General features: G+C 54.5%; 1 protein-coding gene across 3 annotated transcripts in view; it reads left to right on the forward strand.

The window, feature by feature from the left end:
* Window positions 1-20057, forward strand: part of EBF4 (EBF family member 4) — a 59499-nt gene extending 39442 nt beyond the window's left edge. For 2 of the 3 annotated variants that reach the window (XM_023251387.2, XM_023251386.2), the window contains exons 8-18: window positions 10406-10487; window positions 11315-11432; window positions 11534-11667; window positions 11763-11889; window positions 13454-13542; window positions 13690-13755; window positions 13857-14034; window positions 14108-14296; window positions 17026-17223; window positions 18942-19018; window positions 19260-20057. In XM_023251387.2, coding sequence (XP_023107155.2) covers window positions 10406-10487; window positions 11315-11432; window positions 11534-11667; window positions 11763-11889; window positions 13454-13542; window positions 13690-13755; window positions 13857-14034; window positions 14108-14296; window positions 17026-17223; window positions 18942-19012 — 1252 coding nt within the window. In that variant the 3' untranslated portion in view covers window positions 19013-19018; window positions 19260-20057. The remainder of the gene's footprint in view (window positions 1-10405; window positions 10488-11314; window positions 11433-11533; window positions 11668-11762; window positions 11890-13453; window positions 13543-13689; window positions 13756-13856; window positions 14035-14107; window positions 14297-17025; window positions 17224-18941; window positions 19019-19259) is intronic. The other variant, XR_006595313.1, reaches the window with a different exon arrangement.
* The last annotated feature ends 3788 nt before the right edge of the window (window positions 20058-23845 follow it).

Consider the following 23845-nt stretch of genomic DNA (forward strand, 5'->3'; position numbering starts at 1 on the left):
CCAATAGCCAAAAGTACCTATTGGCCACTTGAAATGTAGCTACTATGACTGAGGAATTAAACTTTTGATTTTATTTAATTTTAATTTATTCAAACTTGAATGGCCACATGTGGCTACCTTATTGGACATCACAGCTCTAAAACTAAATATTTCCTTGATTGGCTTGGTGTGGGAGTGGGTGGGGAAGATTCCCTCCTGTGGGAAGCCTACAATTCTCCTCCTCTGGCTACCAGAGGAGGACTGGAGCTGTGGGCTGTGAACACACTCTGGCATGTGGTTGTGCCTGGTGCACAGTGGCTATTGTAGTGATACTGTTGAAACAAGTTACATCTGGGCCACCTGGCAGAAGCAAGCTCTAATCTACCCTGTTGTGGGTAGACCCCAATTTCTACGTCAGGCACAACCTGACAAATGCAATTGATAAGAAGGTGTTGTGGGAGCTGCAAAGAATCAGCTCTTTCCTCCTTAACCCAACGGTCAATGCAACATTCCATAGTCACAAGACAAGCTCACGATAGTGCCCATCTCCTTCCACCCTTTCCAGTGGGGTCTGTTTGCTCTCACACTGACGCTGCAAACACAGGCTTCTGTCTGGGGCCCATCCTGGTAATTCTCTTTGGGGTCCTGGAACCTCACTGCTGGGTCAATGCTGAGGTAGGACTGAGGGTCCCCTGCAGAATGAACTGCACTTCCTTCCCCCACTCCACCCCTTTCAGAGCTGGGAACATCTGAGGGAGAGAGAAGCAGAGGGGGTTCATACGAGATCCCCCCATGAGCCCAGGGAGTCATGTCAGCTGGGATGCCAATCACGAGAACAAGGATCCCCAAGCCCCCCTGACTCAGAACAAAGACTGAAGACAAAACGTCTGGGCAGCTAAAGCTGAGCTCAGGTTCACAGTGGCCCCCACGCTGAGGCTTGAGTAGAGCTGGGGACAGCGCCCCCAGAGGATATTAGAGGAGAGAAGTCACACATGAGGAAGTCTGGGGGACCATAATAGGTGGAGTGGGAGAGATGGCTAGCAAATAAACTGTCTGCAGTTTGAATGATTAATCCTCTCCATAAAGTGAAGGGCTATTCAGAGGTGGGAGACTCAAGCCAACGTGGAACGTCTGGCCAGATGACTTGGAACAAGGCCCCACCTCCCTCAGTTTCCTCACTTGTAACAGGAAGCTGACTCTCAACCCACCTGAAAGGGACGTTGTAAGTTAAGTAAGATGTGCTTATGCAGTGCCTGCCACAATATCACTTTCTTATCCCCACCACACCCTCATCCTGATTGCCCATCCCAGAGAAAGAGTCTACACAGCACCAAGAAAGTCCATCAGAGCTAAGGAAAAGCTTCCTGACTCCGGCCATAGTCAGAGGTGAGCAGGAGGGGAGCGTGAGCCTCTGCCAGGGGTCCTGGGATGTCTGGGGCTGGAAATGGAATCGTCTCTGTACAGGAAGGGCGCAACACTCAGCCTCCTGTCCTCTCTGCCCGGGGCCGCTCGGCACGTTAAGGAAAGTGCCAGGCCTTGCCGACCCCCAACCTCTGCCTCTCACGTGATCCATAAATAGGAGGTGCCAAAGTTTCTGGGAGCCTGGCTCACCCACCCAAAGCCAGAAGAACATACAACGTCTTCCCTTCAGTCTCGGGATCCCCCTCCCCTTCATATCCCCGAGTTACTTAGAGGCATATCTCCCTCCTCTGTGGATTCCATCTGCCTGTCCATCCGCTCAGCTCCCCATCCTTCCTACCTTTCCTCCATCCCTGCTCCTCTTCTGTTCTTCCCTTGGAGTCTATCATCCTGCATTCACAGAGGACTTCAAGGCTGAGGGGACATGCAGGGCACGTGTGTATATGTCCGTGTCCACAGGGGCGCAGATGGGCTTCACGCTCAGGTGACCCCTTGTAACTGCTCCAGCCTGTCCCCACTGCTCCATGCGGGGTGCCCAGAGGCCTGCATTAGCAGCCCCCCCCATCCCTCGACCCCTCCCCTCGGGGAAGTGGAGTCACCACCACTCTTCTTGGGCAGCTGGGGGCCCCTTAGCCCACTCTCTACCACCTCCCCCGCTCTGCTCAGGCCCCATGCCCAGCCCTGAGGTTTGGAGAGCCTAGTAAGTGCCCTATCAACATGTTAATCAAATTACTTAGGAGCTAAAATTGACGCTGTTCATTAATTATACAAGATTATGCTAATTGTGCATGCAAATGCATGCAGGGGAACAGAAGGTGTTCAGGCGCATGGTGGGCCATTAGCATAGAGGATGGGGTGCGGGTGCATTGGCATGCTAATGTATGCGCCCCGGCTATTTATAGTCCCCCAGCCCATCTGCGCTGCAGCCACCTCTGCCCCAAGTAGGTATCATGGCAGGGAGGCCAGGTCCAGGCCTGGCAGGTGGCTATGACCCTGGGGACACTTGGCTTTGGCTGCTGCCCCGGGGCCGAGATCAGGAAGTAGTGTGGGCCATCCCAACCTGGGCCTGGATTATCCCACCAACCTCCTCCCTTACCATCCCTTGTCTAGCCTAGGCCCTTTGGCGCCCACTTCCCTGGAGGTAAAATGCTTCCGGATGCCACAGCCAGTAAGGCCCCCTCTGCTGACTCCCCATCACCCACAGGGTTCGATCCCACGGGATTTGGTGCCACGCCCCCAGGCCCTGGTCCACAGCTCTCCTCCTCCATCTCATCAGGTACCACTGGGAAAGTGTGCCCTACATGCCCCCTGTCCCTTGGCAGGGCTGTTTATCCCCTCTGCACGAAGGGCCCCTGCCTCTGACTCCTCATCCAGGGAAAATGCCTCTGGTCTTTCAAGGCCCCAAGTGCCCAAGATCAAATGCGACCTCGAGGACCCCCTTCCAGAGTGAAGGCTGCGGCTCCACTGGACAAGTGACCTAGCATGTCCTCCCCTCTACCTTATTAATTATACTCCAGGTTTCTCTCTTTCCTGCTGGATTGTAATTTCCTTAAGACTTTATTTACCCCTAGACTGCACTGCCTGACACATGTAAGGTGTTTAATACATCTCTGTAAATGGGTGTATTGAATGAATGAGGGAATGAATGGGCCAGCCACCTGTATCCTCCTCTGTCCTTGAGCGAGGGGTGGGGGGGCAGGGAGAGGCAGACGACGAAAACGGTGGAGGGCACAGATCCTGCCCCAGAAGGTATCTGTTTTTTCTGAGGCTCACGAGCTCAAAAGCAAGCCCTTTGGAGTCAAAATTAGCAGAGGATTCCTCCCCGCCCCATCCCATCCCAGGTTCTAATGCTAGCTTTGGACTTGGAAATACACACCTAGTTTTATTCTACACTTAGCTTCCAGTCTACTTTCTTTCCCGAGGTAGTCACAGGACGCTTGTTTTGAAGACCCTGGCCCAACTCCCGTATCCATTCACATCACTTCCTCTTTCTTGATCTCTACAGTCCAGTATAGTTGGTAGCCATGAGCCACGCGGGACTATCTCAGTTTTAAATTAAAAATGAGGGGCACCTGGGTGGCTCAGTCGGTTGAGCATCCGTCTTTGGCTCAGGTCATGATCTCGTGGTTCGTGGGTTCGAGTCCCGCGTCGGGCTCTGTGCTGACAGCTCAGAGCCCAGAGCCTGCTTCGGATCCTGTGTCTCCCTCTCTCTCTCTGCCCCTCCCCTGCCCGTGCTCTGTCTCTTTCTCCCTCTCAAAAATAAATGAGCACTTAAAAAAAGAAACGAAACAATGGGGCGCCTGGCTGGCTCAGTCAGCGGAGCATGGGACTCTTGATCTCACGGCTGTGAGTTTGAGTCCCACGTTGGGTTGTAGAGGTTATTTTAAAATAAAAATAATACCTGACTGTTATTATTACTAAGGTTAATAATTACTTTCAATAATACTCTTACTTTAAAATAAATAAGTAAACTAAAATGAAACAGAATTTAAAGCAGTTTTTTCAGTCACACTAGCCACAAGTCAAGTGCTCAATGGCCACAGGCAGCTAGTGGATATCATTTTGGGAAAAGCTCTCCTGGGCAGAATTTGTAATCTACACGTTCGTCCCCTGCCTCCTGACAGTGCTGCAGCTACAAGCGTCCCGGGGCTCAGTCTGGCTCTTTCAATGACTATCAGCTTTCTCTCTGGCAGTGGGAACATAATTTCCGCTCTCAGTGAGTCTCTCATGGGACGCAGGGAGGGGAGAGGTGGGGCAAAGCTGTGCGACCTGGTTTCCTCGGATGGGATTCCTAGAAGCAGAGCTGGGGATGGGATGCTTGTGAAAGGGGTTTATTGGAGGAGAGCTCTAGGAAGAGAAGGAGGGGAACAGCATCCACAGGAGAAGCTCAACAAGCAGACGCTCTCAGCTGGAGTCTGGCACCAGCCTGAGCCTTCGGGGAGTTCCGGAATGGGAAAAGCACAAGGAGGTGGCCCTCCGCGTGCCGTCAGTCTCTCTTTGGCCGTGGGCTGGTGCAGGGCAGATGCTTCTGGCTGGCGATAATTCGAGGGTAGTGGGGGCAGCCACGAGCCCTTTGACAGGCAACACCCACAGCGGCCAGGGGTGGGGGAATCCAGCAGCCCACGCTGTGATAGCCGGACCCTGTCTTCCACCGAGTGGTTCCATCCCGCTCTGCTTTCCACCCCCCTGAGGACCGAGAGTTTGACAGTGGACGCACGTCAGTCACCTCCACATTTTCCTTTGTCAGCTGAGTCTTTTCTGAGCAAAGTGCCAGGGAGCTTTCCTTATGCAATAGCGTCACCCCTGAGAAGTTACGTGGAAGTCAGGTGTTTGCACCGGAGCCACATTCAGCCCAGCCTTTGCTTCCGTGGTAAGGAATATTCCTTACCAAGGAAGGTTCGTTTTCAGTTCATCTCAAGTGGGTTTTACAGGGAGGAATAAAGAGCATTTCTAGAAACGATTAGGAAGGCGACACTACGTTCAGGATGTGGTAAGGTAGGTGTTCGAGTGAACTGCTCTTACCTTTCGTTTAAATCACAGGCACCAAGGGGCGCCTGGGTGGCTCAGTCAGTTGGGCTCAGGTCATGATCTCTCGGTCCGTGAGTTCGAGCCCTGCGTCGGGCTCTGTGCTGACAGCTCAGAGCCTGGAGCCTGTTTCAGATTCTGTGTCTCCCTCTCTCTCTGACCTTCCCCCATTCATGCTCTGTCTCCCTCTGTCTCAAAAATGAATAAACGTTAAAAAAAATTAAAAAAAAAAATAGATCACAGGCGCCCAAGTCATGGTGTATCATTACTACCCTTTAATTGCCTTATTAGCAGGATGACCACTGTCCACAGCTCTTCTTCTGGTCTTTTATTAAACTGTTTAAAATTTTTTTATTCATTTTTTTTTTAGAGAGAAAGAGCACATGGGGGGAGAGACGGGGGGGGGGTGGGGAGAAGGAGAATCTTAAGCAGCCTCCACACTCAGTGTGGAGCCCGCCGAGGGGCTCGATCCCATGACCCTGGGATCACGACCTGAGCCGAAATCAAGAGTCGGAGGCTCAACTGACTGAGCCACCCAGGGGCCCCCTTATTAAACTTCTCATAAGAGAGAATGTTGAACATCTAGGCAGAATAAAATAATGAACCACGAGTACCCTTTACTGAATTTCAACAGGGATCAACTCTTGGTTCATCTTGTGCAGCCGGTCTTTAATCCCGAAAATCTTGTCAGGCTAAGAGCAACGGTCACCACAGCCAAAGGCCCCAAACTAGCAGCAAGGGGACCTGAGTCTCCTTTGCAACCTTGATGAATTCGTAACCTTGAGGAAATCCGCACGGAATGACTGGCTGTGTCCCTGTACAGCCTGCGTCTCAGGGCTGCTTTTGAAGGAGGCTTAATTGCCAGCCTCATGCCTGGGGCAGGGTCGGACTCTGAGAGCCCCAATTAGAGGGAATTTTCCATGACTCCTGTCCATATCAGTGGTTCATAGAGCCCCGAGCTCATATCCAGACTTTGGCGTTCGCTGTGACTTTGTAGTTGATTCTTGCTTATCCTCAGTTTTCTCATCCGTCGAGTGGGAATGATCGCAGACCTACACCACCTCAGGGTTATGAGAGGATTAAACAGGGTCATGATGAGCCAGGCCCCAATCAATAGCAAATATGAGTCAAAGTGACCTTCCCCTAGAAAATCAGGTAACTTTTAGGCGGCTTTGTTCACATAATACTCTAGAGCAGCATAAATATGCGAGCCACATATGTAACTTTAAATTTTCTAGTAGCCTCATTTTTAAAAACAAAAAGGAAACTGGTAACATCGATTGTGACAATATATTTTATTTAACCCAATATAGCTAAAATATTTCAACATGTAATAAATATAAACATATTACTAGTCAGCTATTTTACGTTCTGTATGGCTTTTTTTAATGTTTATTTGTTTTTGAGAAAGAAAGAAAGAAAGAAAGAAAGAAAGAAAGAAAGGGAGAGGGGCAGAGAGAGAGGGAGACACAGAATCCGAAGCAGGCTCCGGGCTCTGAGCCGTCAGCACAGAGCCCGACGCGGGGCTCAAACCCACAAACCGCGAGATCATGACCTGAGCCGAAGTCGGACGCTCAACCGGGTGAGCCATTCAGGTGCCCCGTTCTGGGTTTTTTTTTTCTAAATAAGCCATTGAAATTCAATGCGTATTTTAAAAACATCTCAATTCAAACCACATTTCAAGTGCTCAATGCCACATGGGGCTAGTGGCCGCCCTATTGGATAGGACAGCACTAGAGTAGTGTGTCTCAAATGTTAGGAGGCCTCAGAATCACCTGGAAGGCTTATGAAAATACAGATGGCCGGGCCCCCCCTGAAGAGTGTCAGCGGGTCAAAGGTGGGGCCTGAAATTCTGTATTTCTAGCCAATTCCCAGGCTGCTCCTGGTCCAGAAGGCACACTTTGAAAACCACTGTTCCAGGATGAGTTTGAAAGGACTCGTAGTCATCATTGTGCCTTATTTTCAAGTTATGGGTGATTTTTCTTAACACCCCTGAGGCTGGTGCGGGGTTAGGGGGTACACAGTGGTAGCAGTGGGGGTGTTTGCGTTGGCTCGGCCCTGGCTGGCTGGGAGCAGCCTCGCGGACTACCTACCATTGGCAGTGGGTGAGATTCACCAGCTCTACCATTGCTGGCATTGACTGTGTGCATCTCTGAGCTACAAGTTCAGGGGGAGGGGAAAGGAGACTGACCCTCAGCACCCCCAGGGAGGGCCCAGGCCTTGTGTGGCTGCTTCCTCCTCAACACCACTCTGCAGGTGATGCCAACCAGGCTTAAAAACAGAGAGGCTCTGGGGCAGGTCTGCATAGGTGGGGGTGCACGCAGGGCCCCGGGGGGGCTGCGGGAGGGACAGTCCCTGAACCTAGAATGGCCAGAAAAGACTGGCCAGACAGGGAGTGGGGACTGGTGTAGACCCAAAGGTCTGTGACTTATTTCCGGAAGTGAGTTATACTGGAAAGAGAAAGGATGGGAAGACGTGCTGAGCAAGGACTGTGGAAGGGCTGAGGGGGCTTCTTGAGGAGGCAGAGGGGACGGGACCCTGCAGGAAGGGGCAGTGAAGCCTTGGGAGGTCGGAAATAAAGGATGTCCCAGAGGCTGTCCCTGGAAGGTGCCTCAGCAGCCATCAGTTGCTATTCTCCTGCTTCTGGTGGATGGAGGTGGATGTTAAAGATCCAGGAAATACCCCAGGCCACAAAGCGAGTCAGCACCTCGGCCAGAGCCCACATCTCTGGGCCTATCTCAAGAACCCTTCCTCTGGGGGCCCCCGGGTGGCGCAGTCAGTGAAAGCACTCCCAACTCTTTTTTTTTTTCAATTTTTTTTTTTTTTAGTGTTTTTATTTATTTCTGAGACACAGAGAGACAGAGCATGAGCAGGGGAGCGGCAGAAAAGCGTCCAACTCTTGAGCTCTGCTCAGGTCATGATCTCACAGTTCGTGAGTTCGAGCCCCGTGTCGGGCTCTGTGCTGATGGTTCAGAGCCTGCCTGGGAGTCTGTCTCCTCTCTGCCCCTCTCCGCCACTTGTTCTTTGTCCCTCTCTCAAAATAAACGAACTTAAATTAAAATGAAATGAAGAATAAAAGAACCCTCCCTCTGGATTCTGTAGGCTTGAGAGTGGAGTTGGGTGCAGCGGGCACATGTGCGGGTGTAAGGGAAGTGTGTGTCACTCCCAAGCCTGCACCATCAGCGATATCCAAGGGCTGGCACTCACCCCTCCAGGACAGGGACTGTTCCTGTCCTGGTGTTCGCCCGCCTCCTTCTAGCACCTCGTAAAGCACCTCCTCCTCCTAGCACCATGTGGATATGGAATTTAAAAGAAATGGTCTGCACCATGTCATGGAAATGCGGGGTGTGTATAAGGTGATTACTGTGAGCATAGGGGTGTCTGCACGATGGGGTGTCTTATAGGGATAGAGGGAACCATTACTATGGCAAATAATGTGAAATCAACGGAGTGTCTATACTCTGCAGATACGCTGTTCGGGAGCATTTGGGGTGGCCTAATGGGGTATAAAGGGCATCTACACTGGGCTGACTACTGTTTGGGGGCATATAAGCTGTGTGCATGCCTGTAGGGGTGAATGGGGGGTGTCTACATGGTGGATGTGCACTGTTTGGGGTCATAGAAGGCATCTGCATCTCCGAATGCTCTGCAGGGGCGCACAGAAGGTCTACACTACATGAAACTATTTGGGGAGGTATTCACGGTGGATGGAAATGTGTGCTGACATAACGACCCTATAGAAAGGGAAATTAAAGGGTTCCCAGAAGGATATCCACTGAGTGGGGGAATGTGACAGGTGGTAAGGTGTCAGCAATGTAGACAGAGGCAGGGCCTGGGGGTAGGTGCATCTCCAGGTAAATGGTGCCACCTCCCAATGAGTGGCTGCCCCTTGGGACACCTCTGTTCCAGGGGTGATGCCCACCCCTACCAGTACTTGGGGACTAGCTTTTAGAACCTATAATAAATCTTCCTCTGAATGTGAAGTTCATGCTTTGGAGTTGGAGGCAACTCTAAGGACTTAAGTGGATATTCAGATTTGGGGTTCAAAACCCGGGGGGTTGGGTGGTACAATGAGGCAGCGCACTGGCAGAACCCATAGAATAGCCCAGGAGGCGGGCTACATGCCAGGAGCCGAACCCCTGCAGACGTTAGCCCTGCAGGCTGTGGTTTGGAAAGGACATCTCCCCGGATGCTCACAGGATCCTGAACGGGCTAAGGCAGATATTGAAACATTCTGAGTTCACTAAGAGCACCAATCCAGGGCATTATCCTTGATTACCTCGCTGGTGGGTGGCAAAGCCGAGGCCCCACCCTCCCAGCCAACTGCCTGAAAGGACCAGAGGACCAACTTCTCGTGTGTTTTCTCTAAAAATCAGTCTCATCAGGGCATACACTGTGCTTTTTTTGCAATTGTTGTGTATAAAAAAGAAGGTACTCGTTGTATATCTGTACGGCCTCGGGTCTGACAGGTACGCCGCGGTATGTGATGGGTATAGGCTCTGCCTGATGAGCTTTTTGCTATGTGTATAACAGATGTAGAACACGTGCAAGGGAGATCTGTTTGGGGGGGGGGTGTGTGCCGTGGGAGGGAATCTGCTAGTGTGAGCGAGATCTGTGTGCAAGAGGGATTTGTTTTGGGGGGGGGTCTGCTGTGAAGGAGGAAGGGTGATCTGCTTACTATATGTGATGACTGCACAGCATTTGCTGTGAGTGTATTTTGGGTAATCATATACAACACAAAGTGGTATATTAATATATACTTTCATATTCTTCCTGTGCATCTACTGTACAGGATGGGCATATGCTGCACGTGATGGGTATAGACTCTGTGTGTGAGTAGTATACCATATGTGCATGATGACTATAGACTATATGTGGAATATGTATCATATATGCTCTCTGAAGGATACCCTGAGTATAGTGGGTATACACTCTGTGTGACGGCCATATTTTGTAATAGTATATCAGGCATATGCGGTATATATAATGGGTGTATTATCATGAGTATACGTTGTGTGTGTTAGTATACTCAGGAGGAGGGATGTGCTGTGTGAGGTGAATGCACTTTTAGGTGTGATGCACATGCAGAATGACAAATATACATGGTGTGGGGTAAGTCTACAGGTAAATGTGAGTACATATTACATGTGGCATATACGTTGTGGAGTGGGGATAATTCATGAGTAATGGGTATATATATCATATATATAATGGACATATTCGGATAAGCGTGATGAGTATATACTTTGTGGGCAGGGGGTGGATAATCCGTGTCGTGAATCAATTGCTGGGAAGGGGCTACTCGGTACGTATCAGGCACTCTGTATATATGCAGCTTGTGGTGGGAATATGGGACGTGTGCCTTGTGTGAGCAGAGGGGAGTCACCCCGCCAGGAAGGGGCATGGAAGGGAACGGTTGGATCTTCATCCATTTCCAGACCCCCTACCTCCACCCTTGAGCCCACCCACCGTACTGTTTCAGGTTCTTCCTCAAGTTCTTCCTCAAGTGCAACCAGAACTGCCTAAAGAATGCAGGGAATCCCCGAGACATGCGCCGCTTCCAGGTGGGTCTGGGAGAGGGGTCCCCTTGCATCCGGTCACCCTTTCCCGACGGGGCGGGCGGGGAAGGCTGTGGTCCCGCCACCCTGGGAAAAGCCCCACGGCAGATCTCTGCCCAGCCCTGTGCTTCAGGGCCTGGTGCCTGCTGGGGGTGGGGCAGCTCCATCTCAACTTATGCTGGCTGCCAAGGGAGGCTTCATTAGAGTCCCACTTGAGGAGATGCTAATTGTGACATTTTTACATGATTAACGACCCAGCTAATTTGCATAGCGTGAAGCAGAGAGCAGCTGCCCTTAGTACATCCCCAACCTGCACACCCCTCTCAGTGAAGGGTGGGAGGGAGAGAAGGAGGCAGCCCCAATTTCCTCCCGAGGGTGGGGGGCTCCTGCTGATGGCTTCTCAGGCTGATGCTGCCCCCTCCCCACCGCCCCACCCCCAGTCAAAACTCTCACTCCCACTAGCCTAAGACACATTCCAGCCTTGGAGCTCCAGGGATACAGCCTGGGGTGCGGGTGTGTATAATAAGAACAGTAGGCACTCTGCCCAACGAGCCAGAGTTTTCTTTCAGCGCTCTTGATTTTTCTAGTTCCCGGGGTTCACCTCCCTGGGCAGCCAGAGATCGTGTGTCCCGGGGCATCACTTGACCTAGCTGCCTCCCCCTTCCACCGTTCAGCCCCTGGGGGGAGCTCTTTCCCCTGCCAATGACTCTGAATTCCAGCATCCAGCCACCCACCCTCACCGAGTTGCCTGTTCCCCACAACAGTCCCCACCACCACCACCACCAGGGATCGCCCCAGGGCCTCACCCAGGCTGGCCTCCACTCTCCTCACAGGTGGTGGTGTCCACGACGGTGAGCGTGGATGGGCACGTGCTGGCCGTGTCTGACAACATGTTTGTGCACAACAACTCCAAGCACGGTCGCAGGGCGCGCCGCCTGGACCCCTCTGAAGGTCAGGACACCTCCCCCCAGCACCCGCTGCCGCGAGCCCAGCCAGCCCCCAGCCCCCACTTTGGTGCAGGCCCCTGATCTGGCTCCTCACCTGCCTCCCAGCTGCCACCCCCTGTATCAAGGCCATCAGCCCCGGGGAGGGCTGGACCACAGGAGGCGCCACCGTCATTGTCATCGGCGACAACTTCTTCGATGGATTGCAGGTCGTGTTCGGGAACGTGCTCGTGTGGAGCGAGGTGGGCCACCCCCGCCAGTCTCCCTCCTGGCCTCGAGGCTGGGCCCTCCCCTCGCCCCGGGCTGGAACCCGCAGGCCTCCCCTCTCCCCTCGCAGCTCATCACGCCCCACGCCATACGGGTTCAGACGCCCCCGCGGCACATTCCCGGGGTGGTGGAGGTGACCCTGTCCTACAAGTCCAAGCAGTTTTGCAAGGGAGCCCCTGGCCGTTTTGTCTACACAGGTAAGGAGTCAGGTGGGGGGTGCGGGAGGGGGCAGAGAGGCCCAGGGTTGCTGGAAGGAGTTCCACCGAGGGCACGAGAGCCGGGGTCGTGGTTAGCCAATACCTACGGTGTGGCCACGCCCCCTAAGCGGCTGCCCCGCCTCTTCCCCACCTAAATCACGTGACCGCTCCTTGAGCGGTAGGATCTTTTCAGAGCTTGTTTCCCTCTTTGGCCTAGGTCTCCTCAATCCCCTCCCAGGCTCGCAGTCTCAGCCCCGTCGGGACATTCCCCCTGCCTAGGACCTCCTCGCCAGGACCCCCCCCCCCCACACACACGCATTCCCCAGGGTCTAGAATATCTCCAGCGGCATGTTTATTTCAAAGGTGCCCCAAATACGCTTGATGCTCCCTAATCTTCCCTGGGTCTCTTGGTTCCCCAAGCCACCTCAGTCTTCACTCTACGTGGGCATAAGCAGGTGCACGTCCCGCCCCCCAATATACCCCTTGCAGGAAGCGAGGGCGAGAAGTTGACACAAGACAGGGGTGTCGAATCCCCCTCCTGGCTCTATTTGACTACCCACCAGGACCCTCCCCACCTTCATCTTCCTGCCCTGTCCCAGCCACCCACTTCTCCCCATCCTCCTCCCTGCAGATAACCACCTAACCCTTCCCAGCACCCGACACTCAGTAGCCATACTTACCGTCAGGGAGTTAAGGGCTTAAGCGGGTAGGGGTGGCCCTAGCAGTGAACAAAGTGTGAGGTGAGTGGAGTTACACGCGGAGTGCTGGGAGGGGAGGACCTCTAGGAGGGCGTGTGGGCTTAACTGGACTCAGGCTGAGACGGGAGGGGTGAATAGGGAGGCAGAGATGGGGAAGGAAAGACAGTCCTGGAGAAGGAGTGGCAAATGCAAAGACATGGGAATGAGTGCGTGCTTTACACTCTGGGGGAAACTAAAGGAAATTCACTAAATCTGGAGTTGGCGGTGAAGAAAGTGGGTAGGGCCTTGAGGCTGGTGAGTTGGTCCTGGCCAGGCCAGGAGGAGGAGAGAAGGAAGTCCTGGGGAGCCTCGTTAGGAGTCTGCTGCCTCCTCTGCAGAACCCTAGATGTGGCCAGTTCTTTCCCTGGCGCACAGGCAAACTTCTAATGGTCACATGCTGTGACCTGAGCTGTGATAAATGGAGATTGTTGGGGTGTTTTACTTTTGTAATTAATATGTTATTCCTGGTAATGGAGACAGAAAACTCTCCCTCCAGTCCTGCCCCTGGGACTGTAGACGCTAATACGTACATACAGTTGCATTTTTCGAACCACAGATGGGATGGGATGGTGCTTGTGTGTTAATGCCAAGCGCCTGGCACAGGGCCCAGCTCAGTAAATATTTGTTGAATGAATGAGCAAAGAAATGAACTGAGGAAACTCCGCGAACCGAACCTTGCTGACCCGTGTGCCCGGAGCATTCCGAGAGGTTTGGGCCAGGCTTGGTGGAGGGGGTCTGCAGCGAGGCTCCCCGACTTGTTGCCGGCCGGCTTGGTCCTGCTGAGCGCGCTGGGAGGGGGTCCTCCAAAACGCCGCCCCTCTCCCCAGCCCTGAATGAGCCCACCATCGACTACGGATTCCAGAGGCTACAGAAAGCCATCCCCAGACACCCCGGAGATCCTGAGAGGCTGCCCAAGGTACCCAGCGGGGCACAGCAGACCGGGGATGAGCGTGTCCTGTGGCCCCAGGGGCGGGGTGGGTGGGCGGAGGGGACGCCCGGCCCCTCTGCCACCCCCCAGCCCGGGGCTGTCCCTCCATCCCGCTGTCTCCTCCCCCGCCCCCAGGAGGTGCTGTTGAAGCGGGCGGCCGACCTGGCGGAGGCCCTGTACGGAGTGCCCAGTAGTAACCAGGTATGGCGCCTCCGCCCGCCTCCTCGCGCCGCCAGGCCGGGGACTGTCCCCCTCCCGGCGCCTGCGGCTGCCCCGGCCGTGCCCCGCTCTTGTCTTCGCAGGAGCTCCTCCTGAAGCGCGCGGCGGACGTGGCCGAGGCTCTGTACAGCGCCCCCCGCGCGCCCGCGCCGCTGGGACCCCTGGCCCCGAGCCACCCACACCCCGCCGTCGTGGGCATCAACGCCTTCAGCAGCCCGCTGGCCATCGCCGTCGGGGACGCTACGCCGGGCCCGGAGCCGGGTGCGTCCCGCCGCCCCTGAGCGCAGCCCCGGGTCCCCGCCCGCGCTGCGCCCCTGACCGCCCTCTCCCGCAGGCTACGCGCGCAGCTGCAGCAGCGCGTCCCCGCGCGGGTTCGCGCCCAGCCCCGGCTCGCAGCAGAGCAGCTACGGCAGCGGCCTCGGCTCGGGCCTCGGCAGCTACGGGGCGCCGGGCGTGGCCGGCCTCGGCGTGCCCGGGTCCCCTAGCTTCCTCAATGGCTCCACGGCCACTTCACCCTTCGCCAGTGAGTGTCCCCTGCCCGGGGAGCTGCATGGGGCTCAGCCTTGCCCCCTCCCAGCCCCAGAGGGTGGGGGGCTTCCGGCGACTGTCTCACCACGGTCGACCCTGGCCTTGCCCTTGTGAGCCAGGCCGGCCGTCTCTGCGTGTGACCTGTTTCTGCTGTGGGACGCCTGCCCCTCGACCCCATCCCTTGGCTGCACATCCCGGGCCCTGGGGCTGGGGCAGTTCTCGCACCTTTATTCTTTGAGGATTCCAGTTGCACGCATCGCTTCTAGCCCTCCCCTCCCCTTGAAAGGGCCTTTACCGGGGCTGGGGGGTGGGGGTACCGACATCCAGCTGAAACCTGGCGGACCGCCACCTTTCCATCTTATGCGGGGACTTTGGGAGGAGGCTGGCGCCCCCTGCCGGAGGTCCTGGGGAACTAATGGCTCAATCAAAATGGGCTTCTACCTGTCTGTCCCCCGTGGTCTGAGAAACAGAGGTCAGAGGAAGGAAGTTGTGGCTCCCTGCAATCCCGCTGGGAAGAGCAGGCAAATTGTGTGGTCAGACAGATGGATACAGAGTTTGAAAGTCCCAATCAGGAGCTGTCTGACATTCAACAAGTTACTTTATTTCTTTCAACTTCAGTTTCCTCTCTGTAGAAAGGGGATCAGTATCACCCCTGCCTAGGGTCTGTTCTCAGATCTGAATGTGCCACTGTGCATGAAGTGCCCAGACACAATTTAGAAAGAGTCTATGATTTTCCATCCTGGGTACTGCTCTTTCTGGCTGTGGGTTTGAGCCTGACTCTCCTGATGGCCTGGGCTCAGCTTCTGGGACCTGAAGCCCCATATGTCTGTGTTTACACAGGCCACGAACCTCTACTGTCCCTACTAAGACCCCTGTCTCTCCTGGACCTCTGCTCAGGCCAGGCTCCGCCTCTCCCACTTCCTTCAGATCTGGGACAGCATTCTTACAAACTCTCTGGGTGCCCTTTGAATTTTATATTGGCCGGACCTGGAATACCAGCCCTTTCCCTCCACCATACTCACAGTGCAGTCAGCAGTGGGGAACACACTGCCCCAGTGGGCAGAAGCCACCCCATATGGGGTTTCCCCCCATTCAGCCAGAGGATCAAGAATTCTAGGGCTGCTTACCCCCTGCTTCCAGCATTAGCTGGGGATACCCTGGACTTGCCTCAGGGTTGGTCCCATTTGGTGACCAGTACTAACCCATGTCCTCATCCGCTCCCAGTGGCATGTGACACAGCTCGGTGGCGGGGGGGGGGGGGGGGGGGCGGGGTATCATTCTCATGGAGTCTGCCAGGACATGCCTGGAATGACATCCAGCACTGCCCCAGCCAGAGGGTCTGGGGCTGTCTGCTTGGGCCTCCCCTTGGTCTTCTGCTTTGGCCACCAGCAACTCTCAGTGTGGCCCACAGATCCCACTACTACCCAAACTACAATATGTGGCTGTAAGCTCCCAGCCTTGAGAGATACAGTACATTTTTCTGGCATTCGTCTCAGGCCCTTCATGGAGCTCCATGGGCCTCATCAGCTAGCAGTGAGCCTTGTCTTAAAAAGATGGTGATCCATGAAGCTGAGGACATTTGGAACAGGGGTAGCTGTTGAAGGCATCGCTTTTTCAAAAGGGGAGTGGGGGTGTGCTTAGATGCCAAAGGCAGCCTTCTCAAGCTATTGGTTCCTTTCGAGAAGCCCCCACCCCCACCCCATGCCAGCCACTTGGACAACACTCACATCACAGCCTTATTGGTGTGCAGAAGAGAGAGGCAGGGAGTCGGGTTCCGATGAGGATGTAGAAAGGAGTATCCAGAGATGCCCTGGGCAGAAGCCCCCAGGAGAGGAGGCCGCAGAAAGGAGGGGCAGGCAAAGCCTGCGAGGAGGAGGCTCCCCGGCTATTCCCAGGGGAACAGGCTACAGCCCTGGATGGCCAGCAGGTTGAGAACAAGAAGATCCAAGGATGTGGATCTCTGTTTTTGTTTAAAATCAACTGGTTGGAGGAGGGGGATATAGGAAGCCTCCAGGGCCCAGGCCGGAGATGACAAGGAATTGCATTAGGTCGAAAGAGAACAAAGTGTGTGTGTGGGGGGGGGGGGGCAGGGGGAGGGGGTGGGAAGGGAAACATGTGTAGAGAAAGTTAGCTTATATTGTGAGCTGAGATTACGGGGGGGGGCCTTGTAACAGGAACCTGTGTGTACCCCCAAACTTCATCCCTGACCACTTGCCCCAGCTCTGCTGTGAACCTTGATCTTTGACTCTAACCTTAGTACCCCAAAGTCCATGAATGTTTCTTAGCATCTCAGAATCCCAGTGGCTTTCAGCAGGAACCCTGACCTATTCTTTTCCATCACTTCCTCATCATTCATCTTGGGGGGCACCTCCCAATATTTGGTTTTGTTGAGTACTCTGGTTTTGCTTTTATTTTGAGCTGGTCTGGCCCTGTCATTTACAGCCCTGAGAAAGGGTCTGTAGAACCCGCAGAGAGGCGAGTGCTAGCCCGGGACCCCAGAGACACCTAGCCTACCTTCAGACCCCACCCTATACTGGTCTCCCCCGGACCCTCACAGCCCCCCCCCCCAGTAAGGTCTGAGCCTGGTGCCTGGGTCAGCAGCCCTTGTGGGGCCCACTGCCCATGCCGGGGCCCCAACTGAGCTGCTCACTCTGGTGCTATCTCCCTGTTGTGTCTCCCACCGCCTTCCCTGCTGCGCCTGCCCCTCCCCGCCCCGCCCCGGAGTCATGCCCTCTAGCCCCCCGCTGGCCGCTGCCTCCTCCATGTCCCTCCCGGCCGCTGCCCCCACCACCAGCGTCTTCTCCTTCTCGCCTGTCAACATGATCTCCGCTGTCAAACAGAGGAGCGCCTTCGCCCCCGTGCTGCGCCCACCCAGCTCCCCACCCCAGGCCTGCCCCAGAGCCCAAGGAGAGGGGCTTCCAGGTGGGTGATCCATGCTGCCCCGCTATGGCCTGGTGGAGCAGGGGGGCTTCAGGGGCCCACTCCGTCCACATCTCACCAGAGCCTGGGGCTGGTTGGCCAGTTTTCCCTGGAGGGTGTAGAGAAGGGAGTTCTGCGGGGGTCTCAGGAAGTCCATCAGGAACCCACTTCCCTAGGCCTCATAGCTTGGGGTGGTCACCACTCTGACACTGCCAGTTGGCCACGTGGCCAACGAGAAGATTCGAATCTCAGTTGGAGGAGGTCTGGAAACCACTCCCATCCCCACCTGGTTGAGCACAGAACAAAGACCCAACACTCGGAGCTGGAGAAACCCCACACAGGCTGTGTGCCTTTGACCTATGCCTCCTGGTGTCCACGAGAGGGTAGCATACACCGCCCTGAGAAACTGGGTCACTGGTGGGAGGGAAGGGGACTGACCTTAAATACGGTTCAACCCAGCTTCCCCGCCCCCATTTTATTAATTTTTTTAATGTTTATTTTTGAGACAGAGAGAGACAGAGCATGAATGGGGGGAGGGGCAGAGAGAGAGGGAGACACAGAATCCAAAGCAGGCTCCAGGCTCTGAGCTGTCAGCTCAGAGCCCCACGTGGGGCTCGAACTCACGGACCGTGAGATCATGACCTGAGCTGAAGTCGGACGCTTAACTGACTGAGCCATCCAGGCGCCCCCCGCCCCCATTTTATAGATGTAGAATTGAGACTATGTCACCCCTCCCACATGCCATTAGTGAAATGGTCGTCATCTGTCATTTATCTCCTTCAAGTCAGCATCCAACTTAACAATGCTGGGCCCTGACCAGCAGTGTATAGTGAGTCAGGAAGAGTCACATCCCCTAGAATAAGATGACTTTTAGGATAGGCTCATTAGAGAATGTTCTAGGATGATTTAAAAGGGCACAGTCTTTTTTTTTTTTTTTTTTTTTTTGCCTTGTTTCCAAGTTTAGAATAATTGTTTTTTAAGCTTAATTTGGGAGAGAGAGGGCACGCACGAGCTGGGGAGGGGCAGAAAGAGGGGGAGAGAAGACTCTCAAGCAGGCTTCGCGCTGGTAGCACGGAGCCAGACTTGGGGCTCAAGCTCACGAACCATGAGATCATAACCCGAACTGAAGTCAAGAGTTGGCTTAACCAGCTGAGCCACCCAGGCACCTCTAGCTAATTTTTCTTAACCTGAGTGTGTCTGGAGCTTAAAATGTGAAGGTTGGGGAGAAGAGGGCCACTGATTTCTCCTGCCAGCAGAGAGATCGTGGAGGGCAGGGGTTTAGGCAGGGGCGAGGGTGACCGAAGTGATGAATTTTGTGGGCATACGGGAGGGAGATATGTTGCTGCCACATTAGGTGACAGTACTCCAGGGGGCTGACCTCTTTCCTAAGCTGGCACTCTGTCTCCTCACCTTGACCCAGGCCCTCTGGAAGCAGCAGGGCTGGGAAGAGGAACCCAGAGTCCCCTCTTTCGATTGAGGAAGTTGGGCCAGCAAGGGCTTGGGCTGCACCCCCTGAGAGAGGTCTGAAGGGCAAGCTGCACCTGTCTGCAGTGCTGACCCCAGGCCAGGACCAGGAGTGACCGAATCCCTGCAAGGCTCCCCATAGCTCTGCCCTCAGAAAGTGCCGGTGCCCTGCATGCTGTCCCCTGCCCAGAGGCACACAGGCAGATAAGGCCCCCAGACCGCCCAGAGCTTACAGTTCCTCTCTTTGCTTACGGCAGACCAGCCTTTTGAAGATTCCGACAAGTTCCACTCTTCAGCCCGGGGGCTCCAGGGCCTGGCCTACTCCTAATCGGCGGTAGGTCTCTGGCTCAGTCTTGCTTCCTCTTTTGGCCCTGGATAGACTCTCTGTCCAAAAGACTTGCAAGGATGGGGACCTGGGATCCGAGTCTCCGTTCTCCAGGGCCCATCTAGACAGCTGTCGGGGCCACACGGCCCCACCCCCCGTGGCCGAAGCTGAACAAGTGGAGAGAAGTGGTTTCCGGTCCCCTGGCAACCAGCCTTTTTCCAGGACCTTCTTCTCTCCCTCTCCCCACCAGGTCTGCGGGTGTTGCCCCCACCGAGCCCGGACTGGAGGGCCCTCTGGGATTCACACTCATGTCCCGGATGGCAGCACAGACAGATGCCGAGCCAGGGCTTCGGGCAGACATCAACCCAGGGGCCTGAACAGGCCTCCCTGTGCTTCAGGCCTCCAGCCCCACAGGCTTCTCTCACCTCCCCTTCTTGGGGCCGGTTGAAGGCCTAGCACTGTGCTGACGCTCTTGGCAGGAGAGCATCCCGAGGTCCTGGGATGCTGGGCCTTACTGGGTCGGTTCCTCTGGAAGAGATGGGCCTTGTGCAGACCAGACCATCAGGTGGCAGGAGCCGGGGACGGGGACTGTGGGGAAGAGGACAGCTCAGGGAGAGGTCCTGTTGGTGTCTGACCCATCACGACTGGCCCAGCATCCCAACTTCTCTCCGGGGCAAAGGGTGGTGCCCAGTGGCCTCAGGAGGCCTGCCCAGGCTCCCATGGAGCTTCCAGTGGCTGCTCGACCCCCGTGGCTGCTCCCTCTGAGGCCTGCACACTCATGCTTGCCACATTACCAACCCCACTGGGGGCTTCTGGCGTGGAGGGTGCCGGAGAGGGAGTGCCAAGCCCCCCGAATGGTGGGTCTTCCTTCCAGTGGCTGTCTTGTGGACTCTGGCCCCACACGCACATGACTCTGGCCGGCCTCATAGCACCATGGAATGGGCCTCGCTGCCACCGGCCTCATATTCTGCTCTGCTGGGGTTGGAGAAATCAGAACAATAAACACAGATGCAGGTGGCCGCCCGGCCTCTCTTGCCTGCTTCCTTGGCGTGGGTCTGCTTTTCTTAGTGGTTCCGCAGCTCTCCTGGGGCCCCTCCCAGCCGGGTCCCCGTGCAGCCTTCTTGAACCTTGGGCTTCTTCCACAGCCCCAGCGTTCAACTGAGTAACCCGTGTGTGCTCTCAGGTATCGGTGGGGGTGGTGGGCAGGCTAACAGGCCTGAGGACTTAGGACACGGGCTCCGCCTCAAGAGCTCAGGTGAGGAGCACGATCTGGCCACTGAAAACTCGGTACCCCCAGCTGTCTGGCCAGGACCAAGGCAGGGATTGTCAGAGGACTTCCTGGGAACCAGAGCAGAGCAGACCAAACACTGCTCAGTTGTACCAAGGTCAGAAGTGAGATCCATTCTGAATGGAGGTGGCAGGGCCTCCCTGGGGCAGGGCAGGGTAGGGAAGCTTTTGGTCCTGAGGTTGCCTCTTTGAGCAAGTCCCAGTCACCCCCCTCCCCCAAGCCTAGGCACCCTTGGCTCTCCTATCTCAGAGTTTGGGAGGAGGGATAGTAAAGTGGGAAGATGCCCAGGCTCATTTACCCCTCCTAGGATGAATTCCCACCATTCCCTGGGATGTGTCCCCTAGATCCCACAGGTCTAGCTGTCTGACGCTGGAAGCCATTTTTTTTTTTGACCCACTGTCCAGGGAGCCCAACATCCATCTTCAGGCCTCAGGCTTTACTCTCTTCATGGTTGTACTCCTGGGCTCTGGCGTCTGGAAACGCTGTCCTTCCCCAACCCACGGGCCCTGCAGTCTTCTGGACAAACCCTTGCCAAGGCAGATGGGGTGTTCATGGCATTCAGAGACCTTCACTCCCTTCCCTTGTGTTCGTGGCCAATACCTGGGGATTCATCTCACCCATGACAGGCCCATGACAGGGGTAGCCTTCTGGTCATCTCAGTGCTCACCTGGCCTCCCCCTCACTTCTGCTCCCAGCCCGTGTTGCAGAACCCTAAAGCCTGCCAGCCCAGGCCCTGCTCCAATCAGGCTCCAAGCGGTTCCCACTGCCCCAGGCCCTCGCAGGCTGGACGCCAGCAGAACCATAATCTGCACGGGACGAAGGTGGTGGCTGGATGGTGGTCACACTCCAGTTCTGTGGTTGATAGAAATGACATGGGTTATCTGTCCTCAAAGACCTCAACACTGTGCTCAGGCCCCCATCCAAATGAAACACTGCCCACTCCCTCCCGTGCAGCAGGCAGTTCTAAATCAACGATGCTTTTGCCTTGGACTGAATCGTGTCCTTCCAAAATTCGTACACTGAAGCCCCAACCCCTCCTTCCATGTGTTGTATTTGTAGGTAGAACCTTTAAGGAGGTGATTAAGGTTAAGTAAGGTTGGAAGAGTGGGGCCCTGACCTGACAGAACTGGTGTCCTTGTATGAAGGGGAAGAGACTCCGGAGTTCTCTCTCTCCACTATGTGAGGACACAGCGAGGTATCCATCTGTAAGACACAAAGAGATGTCTTATAAATCACCAGGAACTAAATCAGTTGACACCTTTATCTGGGACTTCTAACTTGCAGAACTGCGAGAAAATATATTTCTGTTGTTTAAGCCCCCCAGTCTATGGTTTTTCATTAGAGTGGCCCAGGCTGATATGATGTTCTTTCCCACTTGTCTTAGTTTGGGTTCCCTTAGAAGCAGAACCTGAGACAAGTGCCCTGCTGGAGAACTCTGGGAGACAGCGTAGAACACAACTCAGAGCTTTCCCACCTGAGTGGCAAAGAATCTGGGATACTGATCCTCCAGGCCTCCTGTGCAATTGCCTGAGGCCGGCTCCCAGGAGATTGCCCCTCTGGCACTCCTGGCCTGTCCTCCCATCTGCACAGAAAAAGTCACCAGTTAGGCTTTTGTTGTAGGATGTTGCAAGCAGGTACCGGAACTGGACTATAAGTCCGAAGGGATATGGGCAAGCCACCAACAGCCTCCACTCCTAGCCCTTTGGAGAGGGAGCATCTCCAGGAAGTTCTCTGCCTTCCTGCCACCGGTTTCCCGACAGAACCCAGCTGCTGTGTTCTGCATCCTACCCTGGGGATCTGGCGACCTTTGGGGCTGCGTGTAGCTCAGGCAGGACCCACTGTGGACAGGCTTCCCTGACTCAAGCAGAGCTGGGCAGCAGCTTTGACCAGCCCTCCTCCTGGCTTCTGCAAAATGCCCTTCTCCCCACCTGTACCTATATTGGCAGGGCCCTTCTTCTTCCAAAAAAAAAATTCTCCCAGAAAAACAAGAAGTGCCATGCATTTGGGGAAAAGACAGTCTTTTCAATAAATGACATTGAGTCCATTGGATATTCAGATGAAAAAATTAAACTTGACCTCTGCCTCACACCATACACAAAAATTAATTCTAGGTGGATTCTGGATCCAAATGTGAAAGCTAAAACAATAAAGCTTCATGCCCTTGAAGATGGACTAGAAGACTTTGGCCAGAGTAACCTCTAAGGTCTGTTTTCCCACTGCATGGTCAATTTTATTTTATTATTATTTTTTAAAGAGTTTATTTTTTTAAGGAATCTCTACACCCAACGTGGGGCTCAAATTCACAACCCCGAGATCAAGAGTTACACGCTTTACTGAGTTGCCAGGGGCCCCTGCGTGATCAATTTTAGAATGAGGTAAGCATTGAACATCCTTGAGGTGGTTCGAATGGACCCCCAGATATCTTTTCTCTTCCCTGGGATAACTTCCCTAAATAAGAAAAAGTTCAGGGGCGCCTGGGTGGCTCAGTCAGTTAAGAGTCCGACTCTTGGTTTTGGCTCAGGTCATGATCTCATGGTTCGTGAGTTCGACCCTCACATTGGGCTCTGCCGGGCTCTGCACTGACCGTGTGGAGCCCGTCTGGGATTCTCTCTCTCCTTCTCTCTACACCTCTCTCTCTCTCTCTCTCTCTCTCTCTCTCTCAAAATAAATAGACTTTAAAAAGAAAGTTCATACATCACAGTGTCTTTCTCATGGGCTCTTCACAGACCGTGTTTCTCTGAAGTCTCTAGCCCCTAACCTAGGGTGGCCCCTCCTGCCTCCCTACTCACGCCTTTGCACCTATACCCTTGACCTTCCTTCCTCTGCTACCATTCGGTGGCAGTAATAACACCCAGTGGAAGGAAATGGGCCACCTCCTTGAGGCCACCATGCTTGAAGACTGGTGTTCACAAGAAGACCCCCAACGCGTGGGTCCTGATGTGTGTGCAGCATTGACTATCCCTGTGGACTCATTCTCCTATTGTTTCCTGAACATTCTCTTTCTCTTCACTCTCATTATGAGATTTAAAATTTCTTAAAGTAATCTCTACACCCAATGTGGGGCTCATCACAACCCAAGATCACGAGTCTCATGCCCTTCCAACTGATACAGCCAGGCACCCCTCATTATGAGATTTTTAATGACCAGAACTTCTCAACTGAATGTAGTCTAAGTTATCAATCATTTATTTATGGTTGTTTTTTGGTAGTTTTTTTTTTTTTTTTTGAGAGAGAGAGAGTGAAACATGAAAGGGGGAGGAGCACAGGGAGAGAGAGAGAGAGAGAGGGGGAGAGAATCTTAAGCAGCCTCCACACTCAGCATGGAGCCTGACTCAGGGTTTGATCCCAGGAAACGTGAGATCGTGATCTGAGTCAAAATCTAGAGTCCTGTGCTTGGGGCACATGGATGGCTCAGTCAGTTAAGCATCCAACTCTTGATTTCAGCTCAGGTCATGATCTCATGGTTCGAGGGATCGAGCCCTGGATGGGGCTCTGCAATGACAGTGCAGAGCCTGCTTGAGGTTCTCTCTCTCTCTGCTTCTCCCCAT

Source organism: Felis catus, chromosome A3, assembly GCF_018350175.1.
Source record: "Felis catus isolate Fca126 chromosome A3, F.catus_Fca126_mat1.0, whole genome shotgun sequence".
Taxonomy (NCBI): Eukaryota; Metazoa; Chordata; class Mammalia; order Carnivora; family Felidae; genus Felis; species Felis catus.